Genomic DNA, 19,294 nt, shown 5'->3' with positions numbered 1-19,294 from the left:
GGGCATCTTGACTTCAGGAAAGGCCCAGGGGATCCCAATCTGTGTGTGGTAATGGAATGATCGCAGTGGACAGTCTGCACATCTTCCATCACGGGAGGGCAGTCTCGATAATCACATTGACACAAGAGAAAAGTAAGTTCTATCTACTGATATGCCAAAATATTGTTCTTAATCTAATAGCTTTGGAAATAATATTCATGTTCTAAATTAAAATGGGCTTTGTTCCTGCTGTATTCAATTTTCAGTCCATATCCCGCCTTCTAGAAGAGATTGCTAAGTTTTTCTAGGCAATTAAACAATAAGTAAAACATTCTAAAAAACAATACAGGTAAAAGAGCAAAAATATGCCATAGATGGAGGACAGGTAAGGTAGAAGTAGTGATTGGTGAAAAGATTGGATTTATTCAGTCTGTCAAGGTAACTGTAACTTTGTTAACTCATAGGTTAACAAAGGTAACTTTGTATAACTCATAACATTCATTGAGAACTTACGAGGTGTCAGGCACTATGCTAAATGTTTCACACAGATTATTCCATTAATTCACACAACAATCATATGAATGTGGGTACTATTCCTGCCCCGTTTTCATACAAGAAATTGAAGTTGAAGTAACATACCCAAAATCACACAGCTTCTTAGAATCAGAAAAGGCCTGAGAGGTCATTTGGGTCAACCGCTGTGTCAGTGCAGATGTTCAGAAGATGACCATCCAGCCTCTCTTTACACACTTCTAGGGAGGGTGAGTTCACTACTTAAAAATCACATTGATAAAAGGTTCTTCCCGTCTTTTTCAGTTTGCCCAAAGCTTCATCCTTTTAAATTCTATTTTTTGGTTGCTTTAATTTAGAACTCCAGAGATCTCTCCTACATGTGTGTGAAGAGAAGTGACTATATTCCCATGCAATTTGGCTTCCAGAAACTTCAGTCAATGACTTGGTAAATCTCCAATTCCATCTACAATCCCCAACCCCTTACTCCCCCAACACATGGCAGCTTTCCAGAGTCTCTCTGAAAGTCTGAAGCCCAGAACTGAGCACCAGGCTGCAGATGGCTCTGCCCAGCACAAGGTCAGTCAGGCTAGCACCCTCCTTGTTCTATGAACTGTATCCGGCGATGCAGCCCAGATGTACATTTACTGCCACGTCATACTACTGACTTATAGTCAGCTTCCAGTTGGCTATGTGCCCCAGGTCTTTTTCTCAAAAATCGTAAAGTCAGGTTTCTATCAACTTGCTCTTACATATTTTATATTTCATTTTTTTTCAGTTCAACTCTTGTTAAGGCTTATTGGAATAGTTTCAATTAATCTTCAGGTTTACAAATCATTTAAAAATTTAGGCTTTCTGCCCAGTAGTGTAGTGATTAAGTTCACGCACTCCACTTTAAGTGGCTCCAGGTTCATGGGTTTGGATCCCGGGCAATGGTCCACACCCCACTCATCAGGCCATGTTGTGGCAGTGACCCACATACAAAATAGAGGAAGATTAGCACAGATGTTAGCTCAGTGACAATCTTCCTCAAGCAAAAAGAGGAAGATTGGCAACAGGTGTTAGCTCAGGGCCAATCTTCCTCACCTAATATATCCATCAGCCTTGTAACAACTGGGAGTTTTCTCATAAATCACAATGAGAGAGAACTCAGCCAGGCACAAGGTATTCTGGGACTGAGTGGGAAGAATAATACAGAATTCTTCTCATCCTAGGATATAGGTATAGTCTGGGGCTGAAGTACTTCATCTTAGAGAGAAAAGTCTAGTTATCTAAGGTGGTCTCCAAAGCTCAGACTCGGACAAGGAAACTTCATACAAGGAAGTCCAATCTGGCTGAATTTTCCCTGTGTTTCTAGGAATTTTACTTGCAGATCTCCTATTATCTTGTCCATATATTGGACTGTGTTCCCTCTGCTGAACCAGAACTATTGCTGGTCACTGTCCTCTCTGGATATGGATATTCTCCCTGTCACTTGTCACTGTGTTTCCTAGCCAATATCCTCTCCACCAGTGGGAAGATCCAGTCCACTCTCTGGGCTACTCACATCTGCCCCTCCCACAACAGCTCATCTTCTAGAACCAGCTGCATCACAGAAGCTGAGCTCTGGACACAGCAAGGCAACTGTTGAAATAGCCCTCTTCACAGTCCCTTGTCTATAACTGGACTGGTTCTGGAGCGTAGGGCACGGCTGGACCTGAAAAGGGAAGAGAGAAAAGTCGAGAGGCTTTAACTGAGAGGAGTCAAGGAAAAAGGAAATTAGAGAGGCAGAGAACCAGGTAAGCCCTGCCAGGGACCCTGTTAGCAAAATAAATGAGGTTAACTAGGCATGACGGAATAATAAAAAGAGCTACATTTATTGACCCCTTACTCTGTGACAGGTATACTATATATATTATCCGATTGAATCCTCACAACAAAGGATATGAAGTTGGGACTGTCATTATCTCCATTTTAGAGCTGAGGAAATTGTAACTCAGAGAATTTTTAGAGCCTCCCATGACTCAGCTGGTAACTAGCAGAGCCGTGGTTTGAACCAAGTTTGTCCACAACATCAACCGCTATGCAGTTTTACAGCTTTAACACCAAAGACCCAGTGGAGTTAAGTGACTTGCCCAAGACTTGGTTGCAGATCCAAGACTGCAGCTGGGGTTTCATGTATCCCAGGCAGCTCACTTTGCACAATATAAGGTGCTCCCTTAACCAGCATGTAGGTTAGCATCACTTCCTTGTTTTAATTAGTCACAAATCACTCATGTATTACCCTATACAGTTGCTGGGATCCATTTTTGCTCTTTTAGAAATTGTGACATTTACGTATCTTTATACCTCAGTTTTCACAATCTCTGGAAACAACTGTTTGGTTCTGTAATATTTTATCAGGTTTTTTTTTTAGTCTTAGTACGTGGAGATATATATTACCTCGGCACAAAAGCTTTACACATTCGAAAACATTTTTTCTTACTATTTTCTCACTTTTCTTCTAAAGATTATTCATCTTGATTGAAAATCACCAATAAAATATAAATCGGTAACCTCGTGTACAGCAGCCACTGTTAGGCGCTTTACGTGGATCCTCATTTAATCCTTACAACCACCTAAGCAGCACTCTTCCTATGAAGTCCTCCTGACAACCTCTGAAGTACTATTATTATCCCCACTTTTTAATTGACGAAACTGAAGCACAGAGAGATTAAGTAATTTTCCTGAAGTCACAGAGCTAATAAACGGCAAAGCCAGGCTTCGAACCCAGGTATTTGAAACTAGAGCCTACATTTTAAAATTACATCTCCTCTGTATAAATTAGGTAGTGCTTATTTTTTTTCTTACCATCTGTTAATTTCACACTATCTGTCACAAGCCATGATCTAGCCTGTCCTTTTACCACTTCTAGCTCCAAGCATAGCGAAGAGAGATCTTGGTATGTTTTCATTGTTTTAGTCTAGGCCGTTTCTTGACTTTAGCCATGTTGACACATTTCTGCAATTAAATGCCAGCTCTTACATCTTTTGTACAGGCATTTTAAATCTATTATATTGGTTTCTTAGGTGGAACCTCTTTTTTTGCCTTGTGGCTATCATGTATACTTTCGTTGTATTTTAGTAGAATTTCCCATATTCCTTAACAGAGGCTAACAAATAATAAAAGCAGTATTTAAAATAATTGTGGGGGTGAGCATGATTACTATATTTTCATTAAATACATTACTATATAGGTCATACTTGAATTACCATCTTACAGATAATTAGAATACAAAACTTAAAAACCAAAACAGTACTAAAAATAGCATAGTTTTTTCTCCTGAAGGCACAGTCCAATCTGATATTTCTTCAAAGTCGTTATCATCATCAATAATCATTAAGTGTATAAACGTAGAAATTACAAGAAAATTGCTTGAACGTGTAGTGCCGTAATGGCTGAAAACTGCCATATAAAACAAATTTCTATTTCACCTTTTCAATTGTCATGTGACTCATTCAAAAAACATTGGGCCCAGTATAGTCTTTATTAAAGTTCATTGAGATCATCCCTTTGCTGAAATGAGCCTGTTTTTGTTAAAGAACTTGAAAAATAAAGCTGACTTGAATACTTCCTTGGGGTTGCCTTGTTTTCAAATGAACAGAACAGAAGCAAGGTCAGAGTCCCTCTATACTGGTTTGTCATTTGTTATTTGTCCACAATTATTTACCACACATTGACCACAGGCCAGACATATTCTGGGCATCAGAAAAGATTCAGACAAGGTCCAGTCCTCAAGGAGCTTATATTCTATTCAGTTGACAGATAATAAACATACAAATAAATAAAGCAACTAATTGTTGCTACTCAAGCACTATGAAAACGGTAAACCAAGCAATTGTTTAAAGAATGTTAAGGATGGAAGTAAACTGCATTGGCTAGCATGGTTGGGGAATATCTCCTGAGGAGAAGGCATCATATTGAAGGCCAGAAAGAAAAGAAGGCAGACTGGTAATGATCTGGAGGAGGATTCCAAGAAAATCTCTAAAACAAGAAAAAATCTGGAGGGTATGGAGAAGGAATGGCTAGAATAAGTGAGTGAGGAAAGGTAGAAGGAGCTGAGGTCAGAAAGACAGACAGGGGCCAGTAATTTTAGTAAGTAAATGCAGAGGGTTTAAAATAAGTGAATGATGTACCCAATTTATACTTTTGAACGACACTCTGTGTAGAAGGACAAAAATGAGGGCAGGGAAATTGGTTAGGAGGCCTTCAGAGGAATTCATGTGGGAGATAACAGCAACTAGATTAGGATTGTAATAGTGGAAATAGTGAGAAATGAAAGGATTTGGGATACATTTTGGAGAAAGAGCCAACAGGATTTACAGATATGATGGTTTAGAGTTTCAGGGGGAAAAAAAGAAATAAAGAATTGCTCCAAACTTTTGGGCTTGAGAAACTGATAGATAGTGATGCAAAATGCTTAGATGGGGAAAACTTGATTAAGAACAAACTTGGTAATGGATGGTGAACTCAGTAGTTCTTTCTGGGTCATGTTAAGCTTGAGATTTCTATAAGTCATTCAAATGAAAATCATGGGAAGGTATTGAGAGGATCATATGATTTTCATCCTTCATTCTATTAATATGGTGTATCACATTTATTGATTTGTGTACGTTGAACCATCTTTACATTTCAGGGATAAAACCCACTTGGTCATGGTGCATGATCCTTTTAATCTGCTGTTGAAACAAGAGACTCATTTTAGATTTAAGAACACATATAGGCTGAAAATGAAAGAATGGAAAAAGATATTCCATGCAAATAGTAACCGCCAGAGAGCAGGTGTAGCCATACTTATATCAGACAAAATAAACTTTAAGTCAAAAACTGTCACAAGAGACCAAAAAGGACATTATATCACTACAAAAGTGTCAATTCACAAGGAAGATACACAAATTATAAAGATAAATGCATCCAATATCAGAATACCTAAATATATGAAGCAAACACTGACAAAACTCAAGGGAGAAATAGACAGCAACACAATAATAATAGGAGATTTCAATATTCCACTTTCAATAATGGATAGGACATCCAAACAGAAGATCAATTAAGGAAAGAGAAGACTTGAACAACACTATAGACCAAATATAGCTAGCAGACATATACAGAACATTCCATCCAACCACAGCAGAACACACATTGTTATCAAGCACATATGCAACATTCTCCAGGATAGATCACGTTAGGTCACAAAATAAGTCTCAACAGATTTAAAAGACTGAAATCATACCAGGTATCTTTTCTGACCACAATGGAATGAAACTAGAAATCAATAGGAGAAGAAAATGGTAAAATTCTCAAATATGTGGAAATTAAACAATATACTTTTTAATAACCAATTGGTCAAATAAGAAATCATAAGGGAAATTAGAAAATATCTTGAGACAAAGGGAAATGAAAACACCACATACCAAAACCAATGGAATGCATCAAAAGCATTACTAAGACGGAAGTTTATAGCAATAAACGCCTGCATTAAAAAAGAAGAAAGACCTCAAACAACCTAATTCTATACCGCAAGGAACTAGAAATAGAAGAAGAAATTAAGCCCAAAGTTAGTAAAAGGAAGGAAATAATAAAGATTACAGAGGAAATAAATGAAATTGAGAGTAGAAAAACAATGGAAAAAATCAACAAAACTAAGAGTTGGTTTTTTGAAAAGACAAACAAAATTGACAAAACTTTAGCAAGTCTAAGAAAAAAAGAGAAGACAAATAAATGAAATCTGAAATGAAAAAGGAGACATTACAACTGAGGCCATAGAAATAAAAAGGATTAAAAGAGAGTACTATAAACAATTATATGCCAATAAACTGTATAACTGAGAATAAGTTCCTAGAAACACACAGCCTACCAAGACTGAATCCTGAAGAAATAGAAAATCTGAACAGATCTACAACTAATAAGGAGATTTGAATCTGTAATCAAAAACCTCTGAACACAGAAAACCCCAGGACCACAGATGGGTTCACTGCTGAATTCCACCAAACATTTAAAGAATTACTGCCAATCTTTCTTAAACCCTTACAAAAAAATTAAAGATGAGGGAATACTTCCAAACTCATTTTGTGAGGCCAGCATTACTCTGATATAAAAGCCAGACAAACACACTACAAGAAAAGGAAACTACAGGTCAATATCCCTGATGAATATAAATGCAAAACTCCTCAACAAAATACTAGCAAACCAAATTCAACAACACTTTAAAAGGATGATACATCATGACCATGTGGGATTTAACCCAAGAGTGCAAGGATGGTTCGACATACAAGGATCAATCAATGTAATACATCACATCAACAGAATGATGGATAAAAATCACATGATCATCTTAGTAGATGCAGTAAAAGCACCTGACAAAATTCAACATTCTTTCATGATAAAAACATTCAACAAACTGGTAATAGAAGGAAATTATCTTAACATAAAAAAGGTCATATATGAAATACCCACAGCTAACATCATATCCAAAGGTAAAAGCTTTTCTTCTAAGATCAGGAACAAAGCAAGTATGCCCACTCTTATCACTTCTAGTCAACATAATACTGGAAATATAGGCAGAGCAATTAAGCAAGAAAAAGAAGTAAAAGACATCCAAATAGGAAAGAAAGAAGTGAAATTATCTGTGTTCACAGATGACATGATCTTATATGTAGAAAACTCTAAAGATTACGCTCACACACACACAAGAATTGTTAGAACAAATGCATTTAGTAAAGTTACAGAATACAAAATCAATATACAAAAATCAGTCTCATTTCTATACACTAAAAATAAACAATCCAAAAGGGAAATTGAGAAAACAATCCCATATATAATAGCATCAAAAAGAATAAAATACTTCAGAATAACCTTAACCAAGGAGGTGAAATACTTCTACTCATAAAACTGCAAAAGATTTGTGAAAGAAATTAAAGAAGATTCAAACAAATGGAAAGACATCCCATGTTCATGGATGGAAGACTTAATACTGTTAAAATGCCCAAAGTGACCTACAGATTCAATGCAATCCCCGTCAAAATCCCAATGGTGCTTTTCTACAGAAAGAGAAAAAACAATACCACAACTCATATAGAACCAAAAAGGACCCAAATAGTTAAAACAAGTCTTGAGAAAGAAGAACAAAGCTGCAGACCTCATACTTTGCGTTTCAAAACATGTTACAAAACTACTGTAATCAAAACAGTATGGTACTAGCATGAAGGCAAATATATACACCAATGGAAGAAAATGGAGATCCCAGAAACATACACAGTCAACCAATCTTTGACAAGGGTGCCAAGAAAACATAATGATGAAAGGATAGTCTCTTCAACAAACATATTGGGAAAATCAAATGCATGCAAAAGAATGAAAAAGAATGAAACTGGACCCTTATCTTACACCATACATAAAAATCAGCTCTAATTGAATTAAAGATTTAAACTTAAGACCTGAAAATGTAAAACTTCTAGCAGAAAACATGGGGAAAAAGTTCTGGACATTGGTCTTGGCAATAATTTCTTGGATATGACACCAAAAGCACAGACTACAACAACAAAACAATAGAAGAAGTGGAAATACATCAAACTGAAAAACTTCTGCATGGCAAAGGAAGTAATCAATAGAATGAAAGCAAAACCTATGAAATGGAAGAAAATATTTGAAAACCATATATTTGTAAGAAATTAATTTCCAAAATAATGAACTCTTACAACCAAATAGCAAAATACCAAATAACTCAATTTAAAAAAAGGCAAAAGATGAGAGGGGCTGGCCCCGTGGCCGAGTGGTTAAGTTCGTGCGCTCCACTGCAGGCGGCCCAGTGTTTTGTTGGTTCGAATCCTGGGCGCGGACATGGCACCACTCATCCAGCCACAGTGAGGCAGCGTCCCACATGCCACAACTAGAAGGACCCACAACTCAGAATATACAACTATGTACTGCGGGGCTTTGGGGAGAAAAAGGAAAAAAATAAAATCTTTAAAAAAAAAAAAGGCAAAAGACTTGAAAAGACGTTGCTCCAAAAAAGACACAAAAATGGCTGACAGGTAGATGAGAAGATGCTCTACATCACTAATCAGGGAAATTAACATCAAAACCACAATGAGATATCACCCCAAACCTGTTAGGATACTCATTTTTAAAAAAACAAAACCCAAAATCAGAAAATAACAAGTGTTGGTGAAGATGTGAAGAAATTGGAACCCTTGTTCACTGTTGGTGGTAAAATGGTGCAGCTGCTATGGAAAACAATATGGCAGTTCTTCAAAAAATTAAGAGAACTACTATATGACCCAGCAATCCTATTTCTGGGTATTTATCCAAAAGAACTTAAATAAGGATATCAAAGACACATTAGCACTCCTGTGTTCATTGCACCATTATTCACAATAGCCAAGATATAGAAACAATCTAAATGTCCATCAACAAATGACTAGATAAACAAAATGTGGTGTGTACCTACGATGGAATACTATTCAGCCATGAAAAAAGGAAATCCTGCCATATGCCTCAATGTAAATGAACCTTGAGGACATTATACAAAGTGAAGTAATCCAGTCACAGGACAAATGCTATATTATTAGACTTATATGAGATATCTAAAGCAGTCAAATACATCAAAGCAGAAAGTAGAATGGTGGTTGCCAGGGGCTTGTGGGAAGGAGAAAAGATGAGTTGCTGTTTAAGGGGTATAAAGTTTCCATAATGCAAGATGAAAAAGTTACAGAGATCTGCTGCACACCATTGTGCTTATAGCTAACAATACCGTACTCCCAAAAAATTGTTAAGAGGCTAAATCTCATGTTACGTGGGGTTTTTTTTTACCACAATAAAGAATGCCATAAGAAGCCAAAGGAAAAACATGTTTCCAAGAAAAGGGGTGTGATCAACTCCATCAAATGATGCTGAACATTCAAATAAAATGACACAGAATTAACTGTTAGCTTTGGCAAAATACAGGTCATTGGCAACCTTGATAAAAACAATTTTAGTGCAGTGGTGGGGAAATAATGAGGTTGGCATGGGCTCAGGAGAGAAAGGGAAATAACAACCTGAAGACAGAGGGGATATTTTTACAAATATCAGAGAAACAGTGCAGTGGATAGAGAGGTACATGTGGAGTCAAAGGGAGCTTTTCTTTTTCCTAAGAGTGGTAATATTAACAAATGTTTGTGTACTAACTAGCATGATTCAGGACAGGTAGAGAAAAATAATGATGTGGGAGAGAGAGCGGATACATTTAGGGGTAAACTTTGAGGAGATTTGAGTGGATGGGATCCAGACACAAGTAGAGAAGCAGGTAGGAGCGGGTCCAGGACTTCTAAAGAAAATGCAGAATATGCAGAAATAGATGCAGTGGGTTGGTGGGTTAATGGAGGGAAACTGAGGAAGTTCTTTTCTGTTTGCGTCTATTTTTTTTCTATAAAATAAGAGGTGAAGTCCTAAGTTTAGAGCAAGGTGGGAAGGAGGTGTTGATTTAAGGAGCAAGAAGAAGTATGAAATTGTCATTTAAGAGAATAGGAAAATGAATACACTAGGGACGTGCAGTAAGAGTCACGGTCAGAAATTTCCAGTGGGCTGGGGCATCCAGGCTGTGCAATTTTTCTCCAGCAATGTTTAGCCATTGAAGTTTTCTGGGATCGAATAGGCAAAAAATTGAGATTAATTGTGTTGGGGTTTTTCCAGGCAAGCAGAACAGGAAAGAGTGAGACAAAGGAATTAAGGATATTTTCAAGAGTAAGACTCTAATGCTGGACCCAAGGAATTTGAACTAATACGAAGAGAAATGAAAACATGAGGGGGGTGATAAAGACTGAGCCCAATTTCACAGTTCTGCAGCCTTCCCTTCGAGCAACTTTCAAGGCAGGATCTTTACATCCCCCTGATCACTTTTTTTTTTTTCTGAGAAAAGCCCAGAACAGGTCACGGCAAGAGGGTGTTTAGAGCTAACTCTGCTAAGGCAGCCTTGGTCCTCCTCCTCACATACTTCCTCCTCCTTCTCCTCCATATACGGCAACAGCGAAGCATGGCCTGAGACACACATTGAGGCAAGTTCCCATTTGCCCATCAGAACTCCTTCATGTGCACATTCTCTTCAGCACCCAACAAGCCAAGGGGACCTGCAGGAAAGCCTGGCAGGCAACCAAGATTGCCGTTCATCATAGTCTACTTTCCTTCATGAAATAAAAATTCCTCAAGTGAATCAAGCAACACACCATCATTTATAATGTTGACTAAGGATAAACACGGCTGCTTTATAAAAATTAATTCACAGGAAGAATTCTTCTATGTGAGACATCATATTAGCTGGCATTTAGATAGAGAGGAATATGAGCTGTCCACTCCCAGGATCTGTAATGAAACATAGGATCACATAACAAGAGCACATCTAACACATCACGGGCCATCTGTTTCAGTACCTGATCTCCGGAGGTGACTAATCCTGGCTGCTTCTCAAGAATGTTTAACCATCTCCTCCTGCCCCTCTTCCTGACCCATCTTCCTCTCTTAACAGAGCATAATAAAAGCATATGGTGCTGTAGAAAGCTTCTGGAAGAAGAATTCCATCTGAACCATGGTCAATTTCTCTCACTTTTCCCTGCCTTCTGGAACCTACGATTTAGACACTTTTCTGGTCCCCCATCTTCGGAGATTACTCCTAACCCTACCCAGAGAAGGAGAGATAAGAGAATGTATAAGCTTCTTGAGGATATCAAATCCCATGATTGTGTCTAGAAGTTCCTTGAGTGCCCATCAAAGTGACATGTCCTCTTGTTTCAAACAACTAATGCTTATGGGTAAGAAGCATCCTTGTTGGTAGTAATGGGTGCAATTTCCAGATTAATAGAGCTGACCCCTTTAACCAACAATAATTAAAATATGTGCATACAGGTGCATGTGTGTGAAATTTAGCCTTTCCTTGAAGGCTCAGTGAACATCAATTACTCTACTAATGTGCTTTAAAATAATGGAGATATTAGCAATTACTTTAGGTGTGTCAGATGTACATTGTCCCAAGCTGCTCACTGGGAATGGTACGTACTCCGACTGTATCCCTACTATGGACCTCCCTGGAAGAATGATTAATTAGGCAGCACCCACCAGAGATCTACTTGTAGGAAAAATCAAGAAGCTTCTTGGGAAGAAAGTTATCTTAAGAGAAATCAGTACACACTATGCATGCACACACACACTCATGTGCACGTGCACACATACACACAGAGAGTGAGCTAACATTGAGAATGATGCAGAGTACAGAATAAAATCTATCCCACATATTGTCCTCTGCCCAGCCCTCATAAACTCATACCTGAGTCCCAGGGCAAGAGGGCAACAAAAGAATCAATACAAATTCAAAGAGCTCTTTTGTTGACATCCATACCAGGCAAAATGATTGAAAAGTTCTGGTAGGGCTGGCATCCATGGCTTCGGCAGCAATGGCAGAAGTAGAAGTCAGTAGAAGTTGGCATCAGCAGCTTGCACAGCAGGGGAACGGGCTCTGGGAGCCTTTGACTATAGTGGAATCTAGGGTGCTTGTTACACATTAACATCCTCAATGTTGGGCCTCTGCAGACAGCACAGGCCCTAGTGGGACTGCCAGCAGCAGTGGTGTTTTAGGCATAAAACTAGGGAAGTACAGTTTCTCTATATGTCAAAGCAGTAAAAGTGACAACTCTCCAAAGTTTCCCCAAAACAGGAAAGAAGGAAAATGGCAGATGCCATGTGGTAGCCCCCAAATTGGCTGATAAACCATACAGAAGAATTTGTCCAGAGATTTACAGAACTACTTGGAAGCACATCAAGGCGGTACTTGGAAGGAGTCAAAAGTGACAATCAACATGACTCTGATTTTACTTTCAGGCTGGCAGAGTTTAGGGACACTACCTTTTGGGTCCCTGTGTCTTCATTTGTTAGTCTTCCCTCATGAATATTCCCCGTTGTTATTGCTGATGTATGGCACTCAGCAGTCTCGTTCCTCTTTGTAATTTACTCTTTCTATTCTGATTGGGTGGGGTTAGAATTAAATAAGAGAAAACAAGCTCTGAGTAAGGATATGAGAAATTTTCATATGAATAAAGTATGTGAATATTAACATAAACATTGTGGTATCCATTTTAGCAATTTGAGGGGTTTTTAAATTTTAACTATTTTAGAACACTGATTATCCCAAATTAATAAAAGTCAAACAAGTGAGTTATAACCACATTTATGCATGTTTCTATTCCATGTAAACCATGCTTCAAATAAATGAGGCATGGTTTGCAAATATAAACAAGATTGATCATTTTCTTTCCATAAAAAATCAATTTACTGTTTACCTTAGTTTTTGGTGGCTTTCTGATGCTGATTATTACTATATTTTGCATTGATGATGTCACTATCACTCAAGAGCAATATTGAAAAGTTCTAGCTTATAGATGAGTTGAATGAATCTGCAACACATAAATATAACAAAAGTAGCTGAAGCTATAACACAACAAAGAATGAGATTAAATGGACAAAGAACTAACACAGGGATGTTTCCTAGATTGTCATAAGTGCCCACCAGCATCACCAGATGGGCTGACTTTAAGTGCTGTTGATGGCTGATATCAATGAGCAGCAGGACTTTAAGGAAAGGAGGGGAAAGGTTTTACATTTATCACAGTGACCTAATTTGAACACTTAAGTAGCAATTAAATACATTTATCGCTCAAGATGCATGATGACTGCAATGTCACTTATCAGAAATGTTCCCAGCCTGGGCCATTAGCCTTGACTCAGATATGGGGTTCTGGCTCTAAGCCTGATTGTAAATTTGAACACTCGTGGATAGACTGCATGATTGAATAGAAAGAGCTTAGTCAAAGATGTATATTCAAATTTGGCTCTGCCACTTACATCAAGATCCCCTTAGAGATGCTCTAAAACAATGTTTTTCAAACTTTAAATGTGTACATAAATCACCTGTGGATCTTGTTAAACTGCAGATTGCGATTAAATTGGTCTGAGGGGTGGGGTCTGAGATGTTGCATTTCTACCAAGCTTCCATGCATGTCAACGCTGCTGGTCCCTGGACCAACTTTGAATAGCAAGGTTTTAGAAGATTATTGATAGGACATGTGAAAAGCACACGTGTACATGAGAAAACACTTTGTAAACTGTAAAATGGCATAAGTATCACTTGATATTAATTAGTAATAGTTGGGGATTCAGTACAACTCATCAGGAAAAAGTTCTAGCAGAATAAGTTATGTTCCAGATATTCTTCAATTTTTTCTTTTTAGCAAAATCAAAAACAAAACTGGGACTTGGAAAGGCAACACAAGAAATATCCTAAACAATTCTATTGCTTTTTGAGTGCTTTGAAAGATTAACTTTCGTATAACCATCTGACTAAAACGATGAAACATCCCCTGCTTTTCAAAAGAAATTTGTATAGTTAGAGCTAGTCACAGATTTGTCCTTAGATTGTTTCATCCCAATTGAAATAGGAATAGTAAGTCACAAGAAAAAGGAAGACAGTTGGCTCCAGGAACACTGGCAACAAGAAGAAGAGATCACTGTGAGGGAAGAAATTAAAAACTAAGAAAAGCCGACACAAGAACACAAAAATCAGAACTGTATAAACATCTAGTTTAACTTAGGAAACTGTTCTTTTTTCACTGGTGTTGGCATTTTCCGGAAGAAATGAACAAAATCGACAGGTATAATTATTGATTTCTAAAACATTTCTGTGTTCTTATCTAAAGTACAATCAATTCCTGTTCAAGCATTAGTTTGCAAACTAGCCCCCGTACACAGAGGGCAAGGAGAAACGGAAGAAAGAAGCAGACCACTGCAGACTGGAAGGGAGCAGTTTTAATAAGCAAGAGAACTCACATCCAAGGCTTGTCTTGGGCGGCCACAAGATGAGTAGATCTCTGCACCCACCGGCCAGAATCTTAAACGTTTGTATAGAGATCTTAATGGGGTTCAGGCACATATACCATCCAGATGGTCTCAACAAAACATTTCTCTCTCAAGGCTGTCTCCTTGAAACCAGCTCTGGCTGTGGGAACAGTGGTCAAATCGTACATTCCAAGGACAGGGGCGGGGTTAAGGGGTCTCCTATTGCCCAGGTCCAGCTCTCAGGTCAACCTGCGGTCACATCCTCTCGCTGATCTCCTCCAACATCAAGGAAAGACGCACTGTGTCTGAGGTTCTAGTCTCACAATATTTTGGCCCATCTTTTGTTATTGCATGGTCAATTTGCTGTATTATGTAAAGAAGACTTTCATCACATATCAGAAAATGCATAGCAGACCCCTCCCATGGGGAAAAGAAAAATCCCTTCCTGATTCTTTGGATTTTGGACAGAATGACTCCCTGTCATAGATCCAGATCACCAACACCTTACCCAGATCAAGCAACAGCTTGCTCGTTCCCACGATGGATCTCTTTACAACGGTTCTGGAGGCACCACGATTATAGAGTTAGAACTCTGCCTCAAAGCAGCCAGAAATTCATCAGACTCACCTCACCTGAATTTTATACTTTGTCTTCCTGTTTCCATCCCTGTTAGTCCTCTCTGACCTGCTTGTGGTGAGAGAAGGTATCATTCAAAATCCAAAATGCCAGGATATTGTTAAACAAGCATGTATGAATGAAAACTCAGTTTGGTGTCATCAGAGATAGGAAGAAATAACAGACGAAACTGAAATCTGAGTAGCTGTCAAGGTGTTCCAACATTCCTTTGAAAAATAAATGAAAAGTAAAACTACTAATACCAATCACTAAATTAATTCCTAAGGCCAGTCAATACCAAATCATGAAGCCATTTAAATGCAAAACAGCCACTGAGAGATTTGGTTCTGTAAGCATTCGAGACGCAGACACTTGAGAAATGTTTCGAGATGCCAGAACCGTGCTCATGGTGGGGAATATCACACACCTGCACTAGCCCTGGGTAATCTGGGTCAGCTGCCCCAAGTGGGTGGCCTCATAATTAGACAGCTCTTCACTCTCCAGTTGCTTCACCTAAGAAAACCTGAAGCTTTGAGGATGACTGAGCAGCAGTTCCCTTCCACAGAAACACTTGTGTGGTGCATCAGGAGTGGTTTTAAATGGTGGAGATAATTACTTAATTCAAGCTGTAGCAACTGGCCAAGTAAACATGTAGCAGCCAGGAAGCTATTAGCATGATTTTAAGGCAATTATTCCATTAGTGTTTAATAGTCTCCAATTAGTCTTCTCTGACTATCGAAGTTTGAATGTCTTTTTTCCTCCCCAATTCTCACAATTGAGTAATGCAGAAAGATACCAAACTCATTTTAAAACCTGGATTTATATATATGGATCTACCAAACCAACTTTACAGGATCATGGGGGAATTCAAGGATGGAGACTTGGCGAAATATGTTTTTTTTTTTTTTTTCTCAGAAGTACAGGGGGTAGGAATGGAGGCTTTGCAGGGGTTTTTTACTTTACTAAGAGGGGTTGGGAACACAGTGGAAATTCCCACCGCATCCAATGCCATTATCTTTATGTCTCTAAGATTACCAGAATATCTAAGTCTCTGACCTCAGGTTTCACTTTGTGCCATGGGGAGAAAAGAAAAAGTTCCCTGTTCCTGCTTATGCCCAGTTCCTCGGCCCCCCACCCTGGTTAGTACTTGTTGCAACTGAATCATCCAGATATGAACTCCAAAGCATTTCCCTCCAAAATTCCTAGGAGGTCTTCCCTAAGGACCACTTTAGGGGTCAGATCACTAACCTAATAGTAGGTTATTTGCCTTCACTGAGCTGCGATTTTGACGTCTGTGAAATGGAGTTTAGCGTACCAGCACTGCCTGCTTCCCAAGGTTTGGGGAAGGATTATGTGATCTGGTGTACATACTAGGGCTTTGCAAAGCGAAGTAATACAGAAATGTAAGATAGATTCAGACATGGTATCATTCCATCCCTCAGAACTAGAAATGTGAATTTAGGCTTTTAATCTCTCTGTGTCCCTGGAGAGCCACCTGTCAGAAAGCTGGCGTCAGAGTCCTCGCCCTTCTTACCTTCTCTGTGTACAGAAATGCTCAGGTGAGACCATGTGAAAGTAACTGTCTAAAAACCAAATAAAAACAAAGAAAGAAACGAGGATAAGAATGCCTGTGGAAATGAGAGTGGAATTTTGCCAACAAAGTTGTGTACTTTCTACTATCTCCTTCAAAAGAGCAATCCCCAGGCTCACCCAGGTAGCAGGGTACGTGCAGAGTGGAGAAGCTGCGGTGTTGTTTTCCTTAGAGATAGCTGGGCTCTTGGGAAGCTACCTCTTGATGATGGGCAAAAGGAGACAATCCTTTCCCTTCTGGGGTTAGCGCTCAGCGTGGCCTGTGCCTATCACAGCCTCCAAACATCCGCTTGACTAACAGCCATTGATTTGAGTTGCTAATCAATTCTAGCGCTGCTGGTTTGAGCCTCTTGGGATATTTAGGAGTACCCCTCTTTTCCGTTTTTTTCTTTTCTCTATGTTTTCTCCCAGTGACTGAGAGAGGGCACTGAATGGGGCAGAGCAAGAGGAGGTAGACCAGAAGGATGAACTTGATAACTGGGCTTGGCTCAGGGCAGGGGATGGACCACCTGTGGGTAATTTGCCCTCTAGCTGGGTCCTGGAAGGATCAGTTGTCTGCACCCTCAGCCCAAGTGAAAAGTCAAATTGGTAACAAAGTATGGCTGTGTCCCCAGCTGTCACCATGGTACACTGTCCTGAAACGACTGTCTGCTCTGCACACCTGGGCTAGGGGCTGCTGCCCCAGAAACCTGCCCAGTCCTCTGGTCCAAGTCGCACGCACCATGCTGCAGCCTCTGGATCCCTTCCTTGCTTTGCCCAGGATTCCTTCCTTCTAGGCTGTCTGGACACCGCGCAATCGCCGTTCCCTATGGTTTGCCTGTCAATCCCATCCCTCAGCCGCTGCTCACGCAAGGTCCCCTACCCGGCTTCTGTCCCAAGCAGCAAACGCACAGTCTACAGGGTTTGCTTTTCTGACCCGGGCGCTATACGTTGCTAACAGCACTTGGACCAGAATCCAGAAGGTGGCCACCCGGCCAGGCCCTCGGGATGCACGCAGCCCAGGACGCGGCGCCCTTCGCCCCTCGCCCCCTGCAGCTCCCAGTCAAGGGCAGCGATCATGCCGTCGCCGGTCCCTGAACTTTCATCACTCTTCGGGAAGCGCTTTGTCTCTTTAAAGGAGACTGGAGACGAATGTCAATGACTCGAGTAGGTTCTAGCGGAGAAATCTACCAAATCCGCTCTATTCTGTGACAGGATGGAGTCCGAGGTCCACCAGCCGAGCCCTTAGGACGCCAGCTCGCGCTCACCTCGCTCTGTCTTCCCACAGACCCAGAAATCGCCCCCACCCCCTGAGTCTGCGGGGAAAACCGTGGGAGGGGGACGCGAAGCGCATCCTACAGCTGAGCCTTTCCCCTAACCCAGCCCTCTCACACAGCCTGCTTCCAAAGCCCAGCGCAAAAGCAGTCACCTTGACTCCACGCGCCACGGTCCCCAGAGGTTTGGAAAAGGCGAGGAGGCCCGGGGCTCCCAGGCACGCGCTCGCCTGGCCCGAGACCCACCTCTGGAGATGAGTTTCCCTCCCTCGGGCATCGGGGCAAGTTACCACTTAGTGGCAAATAAAGCAGGGCGGGGCAGGTGGAGCGGGCGCCAAGCGCCCCGTCGGCAGCCTCAGCGCGCCTACCTGGGATGGCTAAATTGGTGAGGGGGATGCTGTGGATGCTCTCCGGCAGAGTTGCCATCCAGTCGGCGAATTTCAGCTCATTCTTCCCCTGAGACGAGGCCATGGTGCTGGTCTGCTTGCCGCGCGCAGGTCCCCGCACTCCTTGGGCAGGCTGGCAGGTTGCTGCCGCTAATCCAATGTTTGCTCCAGCCCCGCTAGAGTTTACACTCCGCTCTGCGCCACACCCACAGGATGGCGCAGACACATGCTAATTTTAATAATTATTCAAAACACCCCATGCTCCCTTCGTGCCTCCGCCAGACTCCGCCGGAGCTTTTGTTCCTGACGTCCGCGTTAGGCTTTCTCCTCTCTCCCCTCCCTCCCCGACTCCCTCCTCCCGTCTTATCCCTCCTATGCGTCTCTGCCTTTTCTCGCCATTCTGCAGCTCTCCTTGGCTTATCGTTATTCTTTTTTTTTTAAAAACTTGGTTTACCCAGCTTTGCCTATGGTCTTGCTCGGCCCTTTGATGTGACTTCCTGGTCTTGTTTGTAAAAAAAAGACAGTCTTGTGGTTGGACCTAAAATCCTAGTAGACTTCGGGATTCTATCGTCTCCTGGGGAGCTGACTCTCATACTGGCTTTCAGGACTTTCCATTCTTACCAGAGAGCTTTCCTTTTTGTAAGCTACAACAGGTTATGGCTTTCCTCAGCTGGAGCCCACAGCCCTGCTTATAACAAAATGGTGGTCTTTATTCACCACTTTGTCTAATTTTTGGAGTAGTTGACAAGTGTGCTGTCATGAAAAGGCAGTAAATTCTAGGTGGTTCCTACTTAATCCCTAGTATCCTGTTTCAGACATTTCAAGGTAAAGAAGCACTTCAACTCCTTCATTTCCCCGATCATGAGAAATCTATGTTATTTCTAGGGATAAAGCTGCCTATGTCCTCTCTCTGTCGTTCTCATGACACTCAGGAGCAGGCAGAAGCCTGATGCTAGAGGAAAATCATCAGATTTCTCAGTGACATGCTGTAATTATTGCCAGTCGCATTTGGTGGAATTTATTTGGCACCATTCGAAATGATCTTTGTGACTGTCTGAATTTTCATTCCTTGGCAGACTAGAGAGC

At 40.6% G+C, this 19,294-nt stretch overlaps 1 protein-coding gene across 1 annotated transcript in view; it reads right to left on the bottom strand.

Annotated features, from left to right (window-relative positions):
- The window catches only part of PLCXD3 (phosphatidylinositol specific phospholipase C X domain containing 3), a 168,421-nt gene extending 149,620 nt beyond the window's left edge, over window positions 1-18,801 (bottom strand). Inside the window, exon 1 of the mRNA XM_070587662.1 lies at window positions 18,191-18,801. Coding sequence (XP_070443763.1) covers window positions 18,191-18,293 — 103 coding nt within the window. The 5' untranslated portion in view covers window positions 18,294-18,801. The remainder of the gene's footprint in view (window positions 1-18,190) is intronic.
- Window positions 18,802-19,294: the final 493 nt, after the last annotated feature.

Source organism: Equus przewalskii, chromosome 20 (assembly GCF_037783145.1).
Source record: "Equus przewalskii isolate Varuska chromosome 20, EquPr2, whole genome shotgun sequence".
Classification (NCBI taxonomy): domain Eukaryota; kingdom Metazoa; phylum Chordata; class Mammalia; order Perissodactyla; family Equidae; genus Equus; species Equus przewalskii.
This window is presented reverse-complemented; position numbering and strand designations above follow the sequence as displayed.